The sequence below is a fragment of the Hypomesus nipponensis genome, chromosome 26 (genome assembly GCF_054491055.1).
Source record: "Hypomesus nipponensis isolate SF chromosome 26, ASM5449105v1, whole genome shotgun sequence".
Taxonomy (NCBI): domain Eukaryota; kingdom Metazoa; phylum Chordata; class Actinopteri; order Osmeriformes; family Osmeridae; genus Hypomesus; species Hypomesus nipponensis.
Window position 1 is genome coordinate 2,399,162 of NC_140386.1, and position 19,067 is coordinate 2,418,228.

At 42.8% G+C, this 19,067-nt stretch overlaps 1 protein-coding gene across 4 annotated transcripts in view; it reads left to right on the forward strand.

The window, feature by feature from the left end:
• Positions 1-19,067, forward strand: part of opa1 (OPA1 mitochondrial dynamin like GTPase) — a 124,781-nt gene that overhangs the window by 98,990 nt on the left and 6,724 nt on the right. For all 4 annotated transcript variants that reach the window (XM_084693206.1, XM_084693207.1, XM_084693208.1 and 1 more), the window contains 8 exons: positions 5,378-5,539; positions 5,898-6,050; positions 6,445-6,553; positions 10,206-10,285; positions 10,907-11,047; positions 11,236-11,352; positions 11,432-11,525; positions 11,615-11,725. In XM_084693206.1, coding sequence (XP_084549332.1) covers positions 5,378-5,539; positions 5,898-6,050; positions 6,445-6,553; positions 10,206-10,285; positions 10,907-11,047; positions 11,236-11,352; positions 11,432-11,525; positions 11,615-11,725 — 967 coding nt within the window. The remainder of the gene's footprint in view (positions 1-5,377; positions 5,540-5,897; positions 6,051-6,444; positions 6,554-10,205; positions 10,286-10,906; positions 11,048-11,235; positions 11,353-11,431; positions 11,526-11,614; positions 11,726-19,067) is intronic.

Here is a 19,067-nt window from a genome sequence, read left to right on the forward strand (position 1 = left end):
GATAGCACCTTGTGCTGGACCAAGGTTAGCCACTGTGTCAGTGCTAGCAGTAGATTCTATAGGGCTAGTGCTAGCAATGTTAGTTTCTCTGAAACCAATTATTGATAATCCTGTGATATTGTTGTCTGATTAGGCTTGATAGGGGATCGAATAGCGTCCCAAGTGGTCCGAGAGGGGCTTGGAGTGAAATGAGGGACTCCCGGTCGCAGCAGACGATTATGTGTCGGTGTTGGATTTGCGTGGCTCTTCACCTTGGATTCCACATACAAGGGAGAGAATCTATTTCTGAGTGGGACAGGAGGAGAGCTGATGGAGGAAGAGTTTCTTCCTTGCTTTTTTTGCTTGGTGCCAGTCCCCTCCGATGAAGGTAGAAGGGGCGCTAGGCCTCGTTGGTTTGGCGCCGAGAGCAGGCCAGGACTCATCTGGTCCACCGGCCGGTGTAGAGAAAGCCGGTTCCAAGGGTGGCTCATTAGCCGATAGCTTAGCCTCCAGATTAGGTTGCATGGAATCTATAAAGTCTTCGGGCTCTCTGATATCTAAGAGGGTTCTGACTCTCAGCTCCAGTTCGGCTATCTTTTGAGTAAATTGTTTGCTGTCGTTGCAAGCCATAGCTCTACAGGGAACAAGCTTTAGCTAGATTTCCTGTTGTCAGTCTGGGAGAGCGGCCAAAAATACTTCTGTTCTCCTTGGGCTTCAATCCCTCAGGTTGTACCTTTTTGTGGTTGTGGTCGATCCACTTTGCCTCTATCAGAAGTACTTGTTTCTGAGTAATATCATCAAAAAATATCAAAATGATTCAAACTTCAGAGCACTTCTCTGTGAATGTGACTGCTCTCTTCCTATGTCCTTGAGGTAACCTTAAATGACTTAGTTTGTGATCTGGCGCTATATTTACATTTTACATTTATGCATTTAGCAGACACTTTTATCCAAAGCGACTTCTAAGAGCGAGCTTTACAAAAGAGCATAGGTCCCTGATCATACAGTGCCTTGCGAAAGTATTGGCCCCCCTTGAACTTTTTGACTGTTTGCCACATTTCAGGCTTCAAACATAAAGATATAAAACATTATTTTTTTTATCAACAACAAGTGGGACACAATCATGAAGTGGAACGAATTTTTTTGGATATTTCAAACTTTTTTTACAAATCAAAAACTTAAAAATTGGGCGTGCAAAAGTATTTGGCCCCTTTACTTTCAGTGCAGCAAACACTCTCCAGAAGTTCAGTGAGGATCTCTGAATGATCCAATGTTGACCTAAATGACTAATGATGATAAATAGAATACACCTCTGTGCAAGTCTCCGTATAAATGCACCTGCTGTGTGATAGTCTCAGAGGTCCGTTTAAAGCGCAGAGAGCATCATGAAGAACAAGGAACACACCAGGCAGGTCCGAGATACTGTTGTGGAGAAGTTGGATTTGGATACAAAAAGATTTCCCAAGCTTCAAACATCCCAAGGAACACTGTGCAAGTGATAATATTGAAATGGAAGTTGTATCAGACCACTGCAAATCTACAAAGACCCGGCCGTCCCTCTAAACTTTCAGCTCATACAAGGAGAAGACTGATCGGAGATGCAGCCAAGAGGCGCATGATCACTCTGGATGAACTGCAGAGATCTACAGCTGAGGTGGGAGACTCTATCCATAGGACAACAATCAGTCGTATACTGCACAAATCTGGCCTTTATGGAAGAGTGGCAAGAAGAAAGACATTTCTTAAAGATATCCATTAAGTGTCATTTAAAGTTTGCCAAAAGCCACCTGGGAGACACACCAAACATGTGGAAGAAGGTGCTCTGGTCAGATGAATCCAAAATCGAACTTTTTGGCAACAGTGCAAAACGTTATGTTTGGCATAAAAGCAACACAGCTCATCACCCTGAACACACCATCCCCATTGTCAAACATGGTGGTGGCAGCATCATGGTTTGGGCCTGCTTTTCTTCGGCAGGGACAGGGAAGATGGTTAAAATTGATGGGAAGATGGATGGAGCCAAATACAGGACCATTCTGGAAGAAAACCTGACCTGAGACTGGGATGGAGATTTGTCTTCCAACAAGACAATGATCCAAAACATAAAGCAAAATCTACCATGGAATGGTTCACAAATAAACATATCCTGGTGTTAGAATGGCCTAGTCAAAGTCAAGACCTGAATCCAATCGAGAATCTGTGGAAAGAACTGTAAAATGCTGTTCACAAACGCTCTCCATCCAACCTCACTGAGCTTGAGCTGTTTTGCAAGGAGGAATGGGCAAGAATTTCAGTCTCTCGATGTGCACAACAGATAGAGACAGACCCCAAGCGACTTACAGCTGTAATCGCAGCAAAAGGTGGTGCTACAAAGTATTAAGTTAAGGGGGCCAAATACTTTTGCACGCCCAATTTTTCAGTTTCTGATTTGTTAAAAAAGTTTGAAATATCCCCCCAAAAAATGTTCCACTTCATGATTGTGTCCCACTTGTTGTTGATTAAAAAAAAAACATTGTTTTATATCTTTATGTTTGAAGCCTGAAATGTGTCAAAAGGTCAAAAAGTTCAAGGGGGGCCAATACTTTCGCAAGGCACTGTAACAACGAGGTAGCCCCAAACATTGCAAGCAGCCAAAACATGAAGCATACATTGTGAAAAACCAAATAAGTGCCAAAGGGAAGAACCATAAGAGCATGCAGTTAAACAAGTTACAATTAAACAACATGAAACTCAATAAGTGCAAGAGTGTACCTGTAGAAGAACAATCAACATTAAAATATTTCACAGCGAGTACAAAAGTTTAAATCCGTTATAACTAACCAACAAGAGCAACAAGTCTCTCAATAAGAGTCATTGTGAACCTGAAGGAAACTAACATCAGGTCCAGCCAAGCATTCCTAAGTGCCGTTGTACTCCCGGAACACGTGCGTCTTGAGCCTTTTCTTGAAGGTGGGGAGACAGTCAGTGTACCTGATGGAGGTGGGGAGCTGGTTCCACCATTGGGGGGCCAGGCAGGAGAAGAGCTTGTGTTGGGACCGGGCGCTCTTGAGCGGTGGGACCACCAGACGGTTCTCAGAAGAAGACCGTAGGTGACGGGTGGGGGTGTAAGGCTGGAGGAGAGACTTGATGTCGTCGGGTGCAGTCCCATTCACCTCTCGGAAGGTCAGTACCAGAGTCTTGAATCTAATACGAGCCGTGATGGGAAGCCAGTGGAGGGAGATGAGGAGCGGGGTAACATGGGAGCGTCTGGGTAGATTGAAAACCAGACGGGCCGCCGCGTTCTGAATCCTCTGGAGAGGGCAGGTTGCGCATGCTGGGAGACCGGCGAGCAGCGAGTTGCAGACAGGTATTTCCTGATCTTCCGGATGTTGTAGAGGGTGAATCTACACGGCCGGGAGACCGCGGCAATGTGGGCTGTGAGGGAAAGCTCGTCATCCATGGTCACCCCGAGGTTCCTGGCCGAGGATGAAGGGGTCACCGTAGCCGATGCCAGGGTGATTGAGAGATTGTGGGAGATGGAGGGTTTGGCAGGGATGATGAGGAGTTCTGTTTTGGCGAGGTTCAGCTGGAGGTGGTGCTCGGTCATCCAGGCGGAGATGTCTATATTTAAATAACGACCTTCCAGGGGAGGCGGGGGGTGCCGTTGGGGGGGCAGGGCGCCCCCCTAATATAATGGTAAACATGCATGACAGTGCACCATGTCATGCTGCTAAGAATACCTCTGTGTCATTGGCTGCTATCGGCATAAAAGGAGAGAAACTCATGGTGTGGCCACCACCATCCCCTGACCTCAACCCTATTGAGAACTTTTGTAGCATCCTCAAGCAAAATATCTATGAGGGTGGGGGCAGTTCACATCAAACAGCCGCTCTGCGAGGCTATTCTGACATCCTGCGAAGAAATTCAAGCAGAAACTATCTAAAACCTCACAAGTTCAATGGATGCAAGAATTGTGAAGGTGATATCAAAGAAGGGGTCCTATGCATAATAATTTGGAACAGTGTATTTTGAGTTGTTTTTTTGGGAAAAAATACTTATCATTGGGAGGTTTTTTCAATAAAATGTTTGTCAAGTCATCAACTGTTAACATTATACTGACTCATGCTCATTTGCATCGACTATTTGGGAAAATCTGAGAAAGACACCAACATTTCAAATGCACGTTTTTTTTATTTGAATGTCTTTTTTTAAATGATTCAACAAATATTCTAAATTCTCATTTAAATTTGACAGCCATAATCCTGTTCTTTTGTAGCTGTGAAAAATGTTCAGCGCTACTTATACCCAAAACCAGGACTTGACCATGACTTGATTCCAGCGTTCTATTATTAAGAGCTTAATCAAAGTAGACTGTATGAGACAGGCTAGGTCATGGCCTATAGAAAATAATGTAGCTCTAAAAAAATATTTTAGTTTGTTTTTGGTTGAGCAAGTGTAATTTTTTGGGCTGTGCTTTTCCTCTTATATATATTTATTAGGGTTAGTTATTTTAGTAACATTTGTATAACATGTATATAAACCTGTTGCCAGTCTAATAAATAAAGTGTATTTCCTACTCATTTTCCTGTTACAAAGAATAACACAGAATTTGTATTAATATGTTGTCTTATATCTAAATTGAGGATAAAAACTAATTATGTCAGCTGACTTCAGAATTTCATTGAACAAAACAGGTTTGGTCCTAAGCAAGGTGACATCACATTCCAGGGTCAATCTCTCAGCCAATCGGGTGTACATTATATATTTATGTTCTGACAACAGGAGAATAAATGAGAGACTATTGCTATCAAGTGCGATGGATCAATATGCTGATGAAACTACCTGGGGGTGTTTGGCGTGTATTGATAAGAGGGAGCAGGGAGCCCGAACAACAAAGGGAGGCGAATGAAAAATGAATGTGTGCTTATGATAAATGAGAAGGTCCATGGCCCCAAGGGGGAATCCAGCTAGGCTTTGTCCCATTGTCACACAACCATGGCTGTATACCGAGATAGGTTTGCAGACTTTAATCAAGGGAAACTTCAACACTACACCAAGTGTATCTTGCATGTTCATTGTGAGTGGTGTTGTCCAGTCACTCTCGCCTTCAGCACCACTGAAAGGACATGGGAACTGTATGACCTATAATTAGGTTAAACTAAAAGGACTACCCTTAAACCTTTTTAAGGAAGAAACAAAATATCCCCTCAGTAGATATGGTTACCCATCTTAGATTGTGATATTTCCAAACCCCGGCTTTAATACTGCACAATACTGGATTGTTTCTATTGTAAAAGGATAAGCAGATCTTACTGAGAGGACTTTATTCTATGTTACATCAATGGTTTTATGACCTTTTATGTCATTTTTATGTACTAATTGTGGCTACTATATGACCTTCGTTGTTCCTTCCAGGGAGGCCATCCTGCAGAAGAAGCTTTGGGAGCGTGTGTCCACCCACGTCATAGAGAACATCTACCTGCCAGCCGCCCAGACCATGAACTCCGGCACCTTCAACACCACTGTGGATATTAAGCTCAAGCAGTGGACAGACAAGCAGCTGCCACACAAAGCACTGGAGGTAGTAGAATACAGCTGGCTCAGCACCTCTGTCCAAAGGCTAATTGAAGAGACCATGCACAGATCAATGTCTCCATAACTTCAACTAAAATGTGTATATTAACATTTTAATTAGATTCCCCAGTTGGGTGAGTTTTTTATAACTACAAGGTATGAAATATAGTTTTAGTTTAAAGTATGCGACCAGTCATTCATTGTGTCCATGTGATATGTCTTGATAGTGGTAGCGGTGTAAAAAGTATATATTTTAATACAAATACATACAAAACGTACAGTATGTTGTTATAAGTAATGTCTCTGCCTGACAGCCAATAATAAGAGGTAAGACAACTGGTCTTCTTTGCTCCACTCAACTCCAGGTTGCCTGGGAGACACTGCAAGAGGAGTTTGCACGTTTCATGTCAGAGTACAAAGGGAAAGACCAGGACGACATATTCGACAAACTGAAAGAGGCTGTAAAAGATGAGAGCATCAAAAGGCACAAATGGAATGAAAGAGCTATGGACAGCTTGGTAAAATGCACACACATTTTTGGTTTTTCAAACATTTTATACAGAATAGAATAATTGGAGTCTTTATTGTCATTGTACAAAAACGAAAATTGGATGCAATCCGATCAGTGCAACATCAAGTAATCAGATTAACTGCATTTGTATACAAACAAAGTATTGTCTCAGAGAAGTGTACATAACAGTAACATATTGTGTAAACATCCTGTAGCCAACTTGGGGCTGGTTGGACCATCCTCCAAATCACTCACACACACACATCACCCGGACACAGACGTTCACATTGTAGAAAGACACAGTTACTCTGCAGACTCGCTTGGGAATTTGTCTAACCTTCTGTCTCTACCTCATAGGTAATCGTATCAATATATTGTTTTGACCCCTGTGTGTCCATCAGAGGGTGATCCAGCACAATGCTCTGGAGGACCGCTCCATCACGGACAAGCCCCAGTGGGATGCTGCCATCCAATTCATGGAAGAGACCTTGCAGTCTCGTCTCAAAGACAGTACGCATCTCCTTTCTTTTTCTTCCATCTCCTCTGCACCTACAATCGTCAATTCAACAACAATGACGATCAGCCATACATAGTTGGGGTGTAACAGAAAGGCGTCTGTGTTCCATCGAAACACCTCCTGAACTGATGTTTGGGGCAAACACGGGCTGTAGGGCTCATTTTTGAATACAGACTTTGCATTGGTCAAAGTCAGTGCAAAGTAAAATCTAGATGTTTGGTTGTGTGGAATTTACGTTTGAATTACATGTTAAATTTGGGGAAACGGCAGATAACAAGTGTTCAAAAGTGATGAAGAAAGTGTTTTGTCCGTCTCTTCATAAACGGAGTGGCTAAGTTCAGTTGAGTTCTGGATTTAAGTATTTATTAATCTGCAGATTGGGAGAGAAAACCAGACCCCTGGACATAAATGACGACACAACACCAGGCTTAGGTCTCATGTGTCTCTCCCCTCTGAAGGCCGAAGGACCATTTTATTACAGGGCACAAGAATGTAAACATAGATAGTGACAGTCAGGCAGTAATGACAAAACAACAGTCTTAGAGAAAGAGATTCACAGCTCCCAACACATGACTACTCAGACAAGAGAGATCAACGTTTAGCCAGTATTTTCTCCTGACCCTGAACATCTATTAACCCTGACACATTGACACAATCTACTCTTATTAATAGCAAGCTTACATGAGAACATACTAACTAGTATCCAATGACTAGTTCTATTGATAGTGAATAATGTAAGCACACAGGAAATCCCAATTTCTTCCACAAGAGCAGCCTTGGTGGTTATGTCTAAACATGAACTCTTACCCTGCGTTCACACTGCAGCGACGCAAATCGCTTGCCATCGCTCGCTTTCCCACAGTTCACCACGCTGGGGGGCGTTTCAAACAGATTATTTAGAACAGTGGTTCTCAACCAGGGGTACTGATACCCCTGGGGGTACGTGAAGGCAGTCAAGGGGGTGAGATTTTTAAAGATTAGCATCCATTAGCATCCATTAAAAAATCCTTTACAAATAGTTATTATACAGCTCTTCAGAATGTTCCAAAAAGTTCTGTTGATTTGTATGGGCCATATGTAGGTTAAATGTTTGCGTTCGCAGGTCTGGTAATTTCTTCATGTTCATCGCTGCGAAAAGTTTAAGACCGCTGTCATTGGCAACTGGTTTTGTGCTGCTAATTCACATCTTTCATATAATTCCGCAAGTAGTCCGGTCATTTAACGTAACGGAAAGTCATTGAAACTTGAAGTCAGAAGGTCGGTTGCTACCATACCCGTCAACATTGGAGTACCAAAATCCACCTCTAACGCGGTGTCTGCCTCCGTCAGTCCCATAGTTACAACGCTCGAAATCGCCTGTGTGTCCTTGTGGGCAGCCTTCTGTGCCGTTGTGATTTCATGTGCTGCCGAACATAATTTTTCCCACTGTGTGCGATACTAAAATCGGCGTGACACACTTTGTAGCAGGCGTGGGAATTGTCGCTGCGGCTTGCTGATAAGACATGTAATTCCTCCGGCATGCAACTTCTGTGCGTGATGTGATGCTAGTAAGGGGCTTCCACGGTTAATGCGAGTGCGCGAGCGAATCTTTTGGGCTGATTTGAGCGAAAAATTGTTTTCCGAGCTTTATGTAAAACAAACAAACAGCCGCTTTTTCAATAGGTAAAACATTGTCTAGTGAAGGTAATTACGTATACATTTCTTGGCCTGGTTTTCCATCTTTATATTGTCTCCATTAGTTGCTAGCTTTTGATCTGTCAGTGTCACTGTTGTGGGCTGCATAGACGTTCATTTGGAATAGACCAACCATCCTGGTGGAAAGGGGGGCCGGCCAACCGTGTTGCTGGCCAACCGTGTCAACCCTGTATCTTCTGCCAAAATTTGTAGTAAAAAGGCAAGCGGCCCTCCGGCCCAGAAGTGCTTCAGTCCATCGGGAATTCTCCCAGTGCTCCCGATGGCCAGTCCGCTACTGTGTACTGTTAATTTGCTGCTATATTTTGTTGTTTTTTTGCCGTAGCACCACCTGAGACTTTTGCCATTTCTACAAGTGATTCTGTATCAAAATTCAACCGTGTATAAATTCTCCCGGGGAAAACGGGAGTGTTGACAGGTATGGTTGCTACGCACAAAGTTTTACCAATTGAAAAACGGCTTTGTTTATTTTACACAAAGCTCAAAAAATATTTTACACTCAAAGGCAAAAAAAAAAATGGATTGCGCGCTACGCGTGCTCGCATTAACTATTGATCTTCCGAACTAGCATCACATCTAACTCATAATGTGCATGCATGGGCAGGGCAGCTGTGGTGGCGTATACGGGGGCCGGTTCTGGTGGGCGGGTCTGGATCCAAGTCCAGGGCCTATTTTTACTCCCATGTATACCTAAACCACCTCCGTTGATGCGGGGGTCGCGAGTCACTGGCACCATTATTTTAGGGGTCGTGGGCTGAAATGTTTGAGAACCCCTGCCCTAGATGGCACTGATATCTCCTCTGAATATAGTTTTACATGATGTTAACATTAATTTGCTAAATGTTTTCTGGTCAAATTTGAATTGCTCTTGGCTAGTAGTGTGCATTGAATATGAGATGTAATGTTGAATGAACACTACATTTTGTATTGCTTGAGGGAAGCTGAGGTGCAAAGAGAGAGAAAATATGATTGCAATTTGTGGTTTTGTTGTCTTCTGCAGGAGCAAATAAATCTAAAAACCCATCCATGAGTTGTGCCTGTTCATGCCCTGAACACATCCGTTACAATGGCATAGCGCTGTGTATTAGGGCCTACATCTTTTTTTCAATCAAAAATGCTCTTCGCTGGTTAGGGGGTACTTGGCTGAAAAAATATTTCACAAGGGGTACATCACTGAAAAAAGGTTGAGAACCACTGATTTAGAATGTAGTTCTCTAAAATCACTGTTGTAGTTGTCATGGCCAAGTGTGCAGACGTGGGTTTACGTACTCGCAACATCGGTCAAAGTACAACTTATATACAAAATACAAAACTGTTTCATAAACATAAAAAAAATTATTATTGAAGTCTCTGCTAATCTGTTGTTACGACCAGGGAGTTCCAGCCGGGCTACTACTGTAACTAGCTAGAACAAAGTTACGTAATGTGACGAGAGACTGAATTTGAAAGTACAGAAAACCCACCAGGAGCACCAACAACGTCGGCAAACCTGTGCCATGCCTCATTCTTTTTATTAATGTCATTGTACAAAGACAGGGACATATCGTACAGGACTGGATATGCAGCCACACAGGCGATTAGATTCTCCATCTTTAAAACTGAAAGCTAGAAATGTTTACCATGGTTGCTACGTTACGAGAAACAAGAAAACACTGCGATTGGCCATCGCTAGCGAAAATCGCTCCTCATTTGCATAAAGTTGAGAAAATCTCAACTCGATCGCGTCGCTACCCACAATGCACCACGCAAGCAATTCGCCTGGCTCCATAGAAAATGAATGGAAAACATGTTGTCGCTCGCATCGCGTCGATGCCGTTTGAACGCAGGGTTAATGGTTAATGTTTCAAGTATTTTTGGGTGAGGATGTTGATACTGAAAGTAGTCTTTCAGTCTCTCTTACTTGCCCTCTCCCTTCTCTTTACTGTATCTCTATCCTGTCACTATTTACTGAAGCTGAGTCAGTGATCAATGACATGGTGGGTCCTGACTGGAAGCAGAGGTGGATGAGCTGGAAGAACCGCACCCCAGAACAGGTCAGGCTGGTCATTTTAATATGTAATCACATTCATTGCAATTTTTTTTTAATTATTATTATGATTATTTTTGTAATACGTAAACCTGCTGTATTTTTTCCTTTCTTTATCTAACCTTCCAACAAATTCTGAGGGTTCTATGGGCATTTTGCAAATCTACAGTTTGACAACATTAAATCTTCTCACTTTGAAGGGGTGGGGGCGGAGGGGGGGGGGGTGCTTATTGCTAAGGTGTGGTAATTTACAGATCGACTGTGAGGAGAATAAAATAGATTTTACTTGGTACATTTCCACATCTACAAATAAAGATGAGGATATGGCTTTATCAATTAAGATAAACAGTGAAGTTACCACCTTACATTTTTGTAATGAGTTTAATGTTGATCAAACTACTCAAAATGTGCGAAACATTTTTTAAACACTCAATTGCCTTTAAGGCAGGTCATTCACACAGTAACATTTACACAAACGTAAAACAACATTTCAAGTCAGAGGTTTTCTAAATTAAGGAGATTGAAGAGCTGCCAGCCATATGAGGAGGCGGCTTCTGAGTTCCTCCTCGCTGTCCTCTCCTTTCCATTTACATCCGTCTTGCGTGCTTCCTGTGTGTCGTCTCTCCAGCACACTCGTAATGAAACCAAGAATGAGCTGGAACGCCTGTTGAAGCTTCACGAAGACCACACTGCCTACCTGGCCAATGATGAGGTCACCACCGTCCGCAAGAACCTGGAAGGCAGAGGGGTTGAGGTGGACCCTGTCCTGGTGAGGAATGACACTTTAAAGCCCAGCCCCCCCTCGCCCCCCTCCTTAAACACAATAGAATTATCGCTTGGAACATATTCCAGTCTTCACTTGTGCAGTATCAGTGTTCTGTATTTTACTTGGTGTTTTCCTTGGTGTTCAGTCGTGAACTTGTGAACTCCCCCATACCTTTATTTTTGCCCCGTCAGATCAAGGACACGTGGCATCAGCTCTACCGACGCCATTTCCTCCAGAAGGCCCTGTCCCACTGTAATCTCTGTAAGAGGGGCTTCTACTACTACCAGAGACACTTTGTTGACTCTGAGGTGAGGAGACTGGGGGGGCGGGATTTTAATGCATCTTGTGGTCTGTGCTCAAGGTGACATGTGTTTGGTGTTCCCCCAGCTGGAGTGCAATGATGTTGTGTTGTTCTGGAGGATTCAAAGGATGTTGGGCATCACGGCCAACACACTTCGCCAGCAGCTCACAAACACAGAGGGTAGGTGGGAGGCGGGCGACCTGTGGGGGAGGTGTGGCTGAATGGGGGGGGGGGTGATTTAGTGTGACGTGTCTCGTACCTCCCGTCAGTGCGCCGCCTAGAGAAGAATGTGAAGGAGGTGCTGGAGGACTTTGGCGAGGACACAGAGAAGAAGGTCCACCTCATCACGGGTCGAAGGGTGCAGCTGGCAGAGGACCTCAGTAAGTTAGTCACCACCCACCCAGAAAAATAATGCTTTTGCAATGTAAATAACTGCATGCCTTTGGTATTGCATAGAATAAACCAAAGTCAATGTGAAATTTTATGAAATATTGCTCATTCTACAAAGATCTTCCTGGACATGTGTCATGTGTTGGTAAACCCCATAGAAGAGATAATAAATAATTGGATTATAGTTATTTTCTAAACAAATTTGTTTGTTTAATCAATATCACACATCTACAGTCTATTTCAATGGAGGAAAGTATTCACTGTGCAGTTTGGTATCATTTTGTGCACCATGCTGAACATGGACCAGAGAAATCAAAAGAGAGTTGTGAGGAGATCAAAAATAATAGACAAGTAAAGTAAAGGTAAAGGCTACAAGACTATCTCCAAGCAGCTTGATGTTCCTGTGACAGTTGCAAATATTAAGTTCAAGATTCGTGGACTGTAGCCAACCTCCATGGGCGCGGGCGCAAAAGGAAATTCCCATAGAAGGATAGTGTGAATGTTAGGAAAAAAAACAAGGATAATTGCCAAAAAGATACAAGCTGAACTCCAAGGTTTCTGATTGTGCCATTTGTCGCTGTTTGAGCGAAAGTGCCTCAATGGAAGAAGATCCAGAGGCCTGTTCCATAAAGCGAGTTTACCGAATAAGCCAGACTTATGTCAGTTAGTCTGACTCATTTGTAGTTAAATCGGTTCCATAAAGCTAGCTCAACGTAGTACGAACTCAGTTACTATGGTAACTTATGCTTCGAAACTAGCCTGGTCTGAGTCAGGCTAATTGTCAGGCTAAGACTATATTCTTGCTTAACCAGACGTTCCTGTAACACTGACCCAACAGGAAAACTATGATTTACCACAGACATTCTCATTTTCTAATTCTCATCAGTTCAATATGTAGGCTACATTTATAGAAAATCAACTTAAATAGCCTACATAGGCTACAACATTTTGCCTAATGCATTAAACAATGATAAACAATGATTTGATACACAATATAGCCAAGTTAAACGTATGGCTATATGGTAGTTTGTGATTTCAAATGTTTAGGCATCAGGTATAGGCCTATCTCAATCTAAATTATCCAAGTATAATTATCATTTAGTCATTTATTATCATTTATTATCATAGCGATACAATTGTTAACAGTAGCCTACAATAGCAAAACAAACCTACATCTATAGGCTACATCTATCCTCCATTTTCCCGACACAACAACCATGTTAAAAAGTTAGGCTGCTGGGTAATGTATTGATTAATAGTAGGCTATTTATTGAAAACAATGTCAAAAAACTCAATTCCGATGTGTTTAGAGGGTGTCTGTTTTTTAATCAACCAACTAAAGGTCTAAAAAAGACCTCGACCTACGTAGCCTATCGTTCATGTCAATCATGACGTGTCATTTTAGTATGATGAAGCGGTGAATGAGGGATCTGTCATAGTACTCGGCTTAAAGGGAACGTTCTTTCTGGAAGAAGTCACGTGGCCGTGTGCATTGCTTTTGCCGTGGTGGATTGTATGATCCATGTTTTACCTTTCGGGCTGTTTAAGAATAGGGTGCAAGCGTAGCTTGACTACTTAAATCTGACTTGAATTAGTAGGATTGCGTGAGCTGAAATTGGCCTTAATGGAACCACATTAGCCCCGCTTGACTAATTAAAGTAATTCAAGTCTGGTTTGGGACACTACTGCATAGCTTCATAATGGCCAAACATTAGTGTACATGCACATGAAAATATAAAGGAAAAACCTCTGTTTCATTGACTTCCATTGTAGATCACTTCCGTTGTGTTGTGACTGTTGCATTTGTGTTGTGGCTTTTGCAAAGGTTGACACGTCTCAGCCACCGTACACAATCCTTCTGGGAGAATGTACTTTGTACAGATGAGTCAAAACTGGAGCTTTTTGGCAAGTCACAAGCTCTAGGTTCACAGATGGAAAAATTAAGCTTTCAAAGAAAAGAATGCCATACCTACCCTGCAGTGAAACAGTGAGGAGGCTGGCACAGGGTGCCTTGAATCTGTGCAGGACTATCAAGGCATTCTGGAGCAAAACGTACTGCCCAGTGTCAAAAAGCTGTGTCTTAGCTCAGGTCATAGGTCCTTCAACAGGATAATGACCCAAAACACACAGTGGTAGATGTAAATTATTTTAGTAATTTTCAAGTTATTCCAGCGGAAGTTGTGCATTGTTTGTTTTTTGTGTAGGAGTACCAACAAAATTGAGCATCGGTACAACTCAGTGGCATCATCAGATAACACCACTAGGTGGCAGTGAACGTAAAGAAATTGTCATTCTGTAAAGGCTCGGAAAGGGAACATTTACATTTACTTTCAATAAGTACAGAGACATTCCCCGAAGGCAAGTAGGGTGAAGTGCCTTGCCCAGGGACACAACGTCATATCGCACGGCCGGGAATCAAACCGGCAACCTGCTGATTAATAGCCCGATTCCCTAATCGCCCAGCTATCTGACTTCCACTTCAATGGTACAGTTGTTATCTGTGGCTATCTGTGGCGCGAGGCAAAAGTCAGCCAACTCCAGTTAGGCAAAGTTTGTTTTGCGCCAGCTTCCTAGTTCACTGGCTGGACAGTTGAGGTCAAACCAAGCGATACTTGCCTTGCCAGTGGCTCTGAAGTCCCCAAAAACATGCACACCCTGCCACCACAGCACCAGGGGACACCAGACCTGCAAACACATGGTTGCACAAAACACACATACACCACATGCATAATCATCCCATGTTATCCCACATAAATGCACACACTTTCACTTTTCCTCCAGTGGGACCAGACTCAAAGTGTCACTCTCAAGGCTGAAAGAACACGCAGAGTTGATGGGAGGAACAGTTGTCATAGTAAGCCAGCTTGTCGTGTCCAGCCTGCATTTTCGTCTTTTTCTGTTGAGACAGCCCTTGTAATTAAACGCAGCCATGTCAAGTGTCTTTCTGACAAACCCAGACAAGCTCTCTCTCTCTCGCACACACACCCATGCGCACACACACATACGAACTCACACACCACGCACTCACTCGCACACACACCACGCACTCACTCGCACACACACCACTCTCACAAGCACAATAACACCGGTTATGGAGAGGAAGGGGTGACAATGCTACCACCATCGATTACAGCATGAAGCAACCTCTCCCTAAGCTGTGTGGATGCACAGCTGGACTGACCATGAGTCAGCGGGCCGCCATGCCTTCACCCATCTTTGTCTGGGCTTGCTGCCGCTGTCACAAGTTGACCTCTCAGAGGACTCCAGTCACACGGTGACCACAACACACAACACCGACCCCCCGGGGACTGGAAAATGTCTGCTTGGCACTATGCTAATAAAGGCAAGCCCAGGCATGTGGAGGTTTGTGCCTGAGTAAATGTTTGTGCAGCGTGTTTGGGGAGTTGCTAGCTCACATGGAGCCTTCTTTGTGGGACGTGTCGCGTCAGTGCTAATTTTGCATGTGAGACGGGAGAGAGGAGGTCAGTAATATCAGGGATGGTGACTGAGGCGTCCACAGCAATGTTGTTTATTCTGCAAGGCCCTCTTAAGTGCTTAAGTGTGTGTTAGTGGACTAGCACGAGAGAGGCATGCTGCCAGGCAGGGGCTTGTCGTCCCACTGTAACACCCGTCTCTCTCTTTCTCTCATTACAGACACAGTCATAAACTCAGACCTAGAAATCACTTGTCTTATTTCCATTATGTTTTGTGTTTGTACAATAAAGCCCTGCTTTGTGAGGGGATTTTGGATTTGACCGGTTTTGATCAGTTTATCAGTGTTTGCCAAGATGGACTTGGACTCACTGGGAGTGTCACACTGCTGCTCTCCGCTTTGATCAGACCTACACAGGATGAAGATTGGTTTAATACAACAATGGTTTAATACAACAATGCTGGGAAAGTGAGCAAGTACATTACTCTGCTCTGACCACATTTAGGAATTATATGACCTGCCTGGCCTTGTAAAATCAAAACTGTTCCATCCCAGGGTCTCCGTAATTCTTTTTCATTTAATCTGTTTAATAAATTGCTTTTTGATCATGTGTACAATCAATGACATAAAAAACACAACACTTATAAGATACATTAATCATTCAAAATACCCATGAGAATTTACCATAGCCATGTAAAAATAGGGTCGCATGAACGGAAGTCCAAAATGCTTGATCGTTACGTTGTTCAATTAGTAGTAGTAGTAGTAGTTGTAATAGTTCCATGAAGTTCTTGGTGGGCCATTTGAATAGGTTAAAACAGAGCAACAGAATGCAATTTTTGATAATTGGTACTAAATAAATGTAAACATATAATATTTAAAATTACTATTCACTAATATTTGAGGATTTTTGTGAACACACAGCATGGTCTGCCTTGTTGTTGGTGACATTTTAACGCAGAGCCATGTAAAGATAGATTCTGCTCTATGGCTCTGGGCTAACGTTACCTTTGTTAAAGAGCATGTTTATTGCTTTTAATTATTTTAATCATCTTTACATTATGTTCCTAAATGTATATGATGGGCAAGAGCAATCACAGCCTAATGTATATTAGGGATGGAAAGGATATGAATGTTTCAGATTATTTTTAATTTCAGATAATGACTTGACAAATGTAATCTTTATGGTTTTCAGATTTGTCTGCGTCCTTTCCTCCTTGTTGTACTTGCATAGTCTCCACCGTGGTTTGCTGTGCTGCATGGCATGCTCTCACATGCCCCAATGTTAAATTTAACAAATATTTTAATCCCCCCACCCTGCAAAGAATTACACAACATTGGATAAAATAGCATAAAGAGAAAGGAATTTACATTAGGCTGTTTGTGTTGCTAGCTTTTAGTCTAATCTGTTACAATGTTCCCTAAATGTACTAATTTATTGGGGGTTAATCCACTAACATGCTTTAATACACATGTAAATTTGATTTAGATTTGCTAATAAAATACAATCTGATCATTTTAAAGTCATACCCTTTAACATTGCATCACAATCGGTCTATTCCACTGCATTTCATTGCGCTGCTGGTATTTGCTTTTCACTTTTGGGAAGTATTGAGAGGCTCAGTAAACAGCCATTGCTGTAATGGTCCATTGGAGTGAAAGTATTTGACCCAACTGTCTTTACATGACTCGGGTCTTACTTATCTGACTTGCTCTCCAATTTTCGTTTAGTTATCAGTTCTACACCAAACTGCCAATATCATTTGTAAAAGACTACTTCAAGTAAGAGAAGTGGTCAAAGTTGAGGAATGGGATTCATTAGCAGGATGTTAGTTAGAGAGAGCAGGAGAAACAGAGAGGGGGTTGTCATGTAATGGCAGTTAGATGTGTGTGCATAACAGTGATCAAGTTAATATATAAAGTTTTATGAATACCTCATTCTGTTTACGTTAGAAGTTCTCCAGGCTTAATTAATAATTATGTTTCTTATTAGAGTAATTTTGCTGGTAAAGAAAATTATATATGAGGAGTAGATACTGGGAGTTGAGTAGTAGGAAGCTTGTTATAAGATTGTCTAGTGATTTTTCAGCGATAAGGTGAACGATTTGCTAGAGATCATCACTTGGGGTATTTTTGTTCACCTTTGCAAGACTCAACAAGAGTCCTCAAAGGTGTGGGTGTGTGTGCACACATGCATGCACTAATGGGTGTGTATGAAGAGACATGATGGCTCTTGAATCCCCCTCTCCCCACACTGCTGTTATGTGCTTCCTCCCTTGGGAGAAATGAAGTCACCAGCTCACTGCCTCATGGAAAGGCAAGGAATTGACCCCCGGGGCAACTGTCTAGTACCAGGGGCTTACACAATCCATCTCTCACTCAGGTTGAGGAAAGACAACCTCACTGTAGATCCCATCACGGTTTTTAAATCTAAAGCTGTCTACTCTGCACAAAAAGTGTTAGTATGATCAACTCGCTGTACTGTGTTCAACACAAAATAGACTAATCACATCAAAGCACTCGTGTTGAGGTATTATGCTTTTGCCCAGCAAATGCTCTCAACCATTTGAAAACAGAAGAGCTGGCACACTCAAAGCTGCGCTTTATGGGTCCAGGTTTGTACCAAGCTGACCATTGTTGGGAGAAGGGGGGATAGAGATACTTCTCGCAACAAAGACAGCAATGTGCTGCCTAGGGCTGTCTAGCACTGAACACCCATTTGCCCTCACAGTGAGGCAGAAGAGGAACCGACCACTACTCGGATTTCACATGGGGGAAGAGAGCCAGAGGTGTGTGTGCATGTGTCAAAGGGTCATATCAAAATGAGTAATGGGGGGTGCGAGCTGTGTCTATTTGTATGTCGACTTTGAATGGGAGCAAATCAAACAACCCGAAGCAGCTATAGCGTCTGTGGCAGGGAGGCCAGCTCTAATGTGAGACTGCAGGCCAGTCAGGAGACCACTGCATCCAGGCATTTTAATAATCTTAATAGACACAATTCAATTACACAAGCCCAGACCTGTCCAGGTATGCATAATATCACCCCCCCTCTCTCTATCTTACTCGCTCTCTGTCTCTTTCCCATCCCTCTGGCTCTCAATTTTTCGGTTTCACCCTTTCTTCCCCTCACTTAAGTGTCCTCTTTCTTCCTCCTGTTCCCCTCTCACACCCATTCCTTGTTACAGATTGACACCCTCTGTGACTCGTAATGGGTGGAAATTGCTGTGTAAACAGCACCAGCAAATGCACTTTTCCTCTCCTTTCTTTAAAAGCATAAATCTTTGCCTTGAGATGCCATATGAATTTGTGAGGCTGAAAGAGAAATTCAAGTTTCTGGCTGTCACTACCCTTTGTGGCTGTTGATGCGGCTTGTTATGCTGATGGAGAGCGCGTGTCTTGCAGTGTGTGTGCGTCCGCACAGTCTGTCCTACACACAACTCCTGTTTAAGCATACAGAGGCACTTCTGTTCACCTTGGTAACCCAGGTCTTTTCTGTCTCTGAGTTGAGTTTAGGCTCAAAAGTGGTGGGACAGTGTGTTTCAGTGTATGTGTTTCGGTGAGGACACAGCACAGTACAATATCCTCTAGTTGTCTGGGCCTGTTCACTGAAGGTCCGTTTACACAAAATAGACTAATCATCCGTTTGCTATTTTTATTTTTGTGGGAATTGCTTCTCGGTATCCTTCCACCGTAAAAAGGGAGCGGATGGTTCTTAGTTAGATTAGATTTTACAGTATTGTCAAGATTACAGCAGATCCTTCTCCATACCCTAACTCTCTGCTTGTTCTCCTTTGCAGGAGCCTAGGCATCTGCAAGGAAATGCAATGGCACATGACTCCATTTTGGTAGTTGCAATGGTCAGGCAATGTCCATTCTAGGAAATTCAACTGGCATTTTAG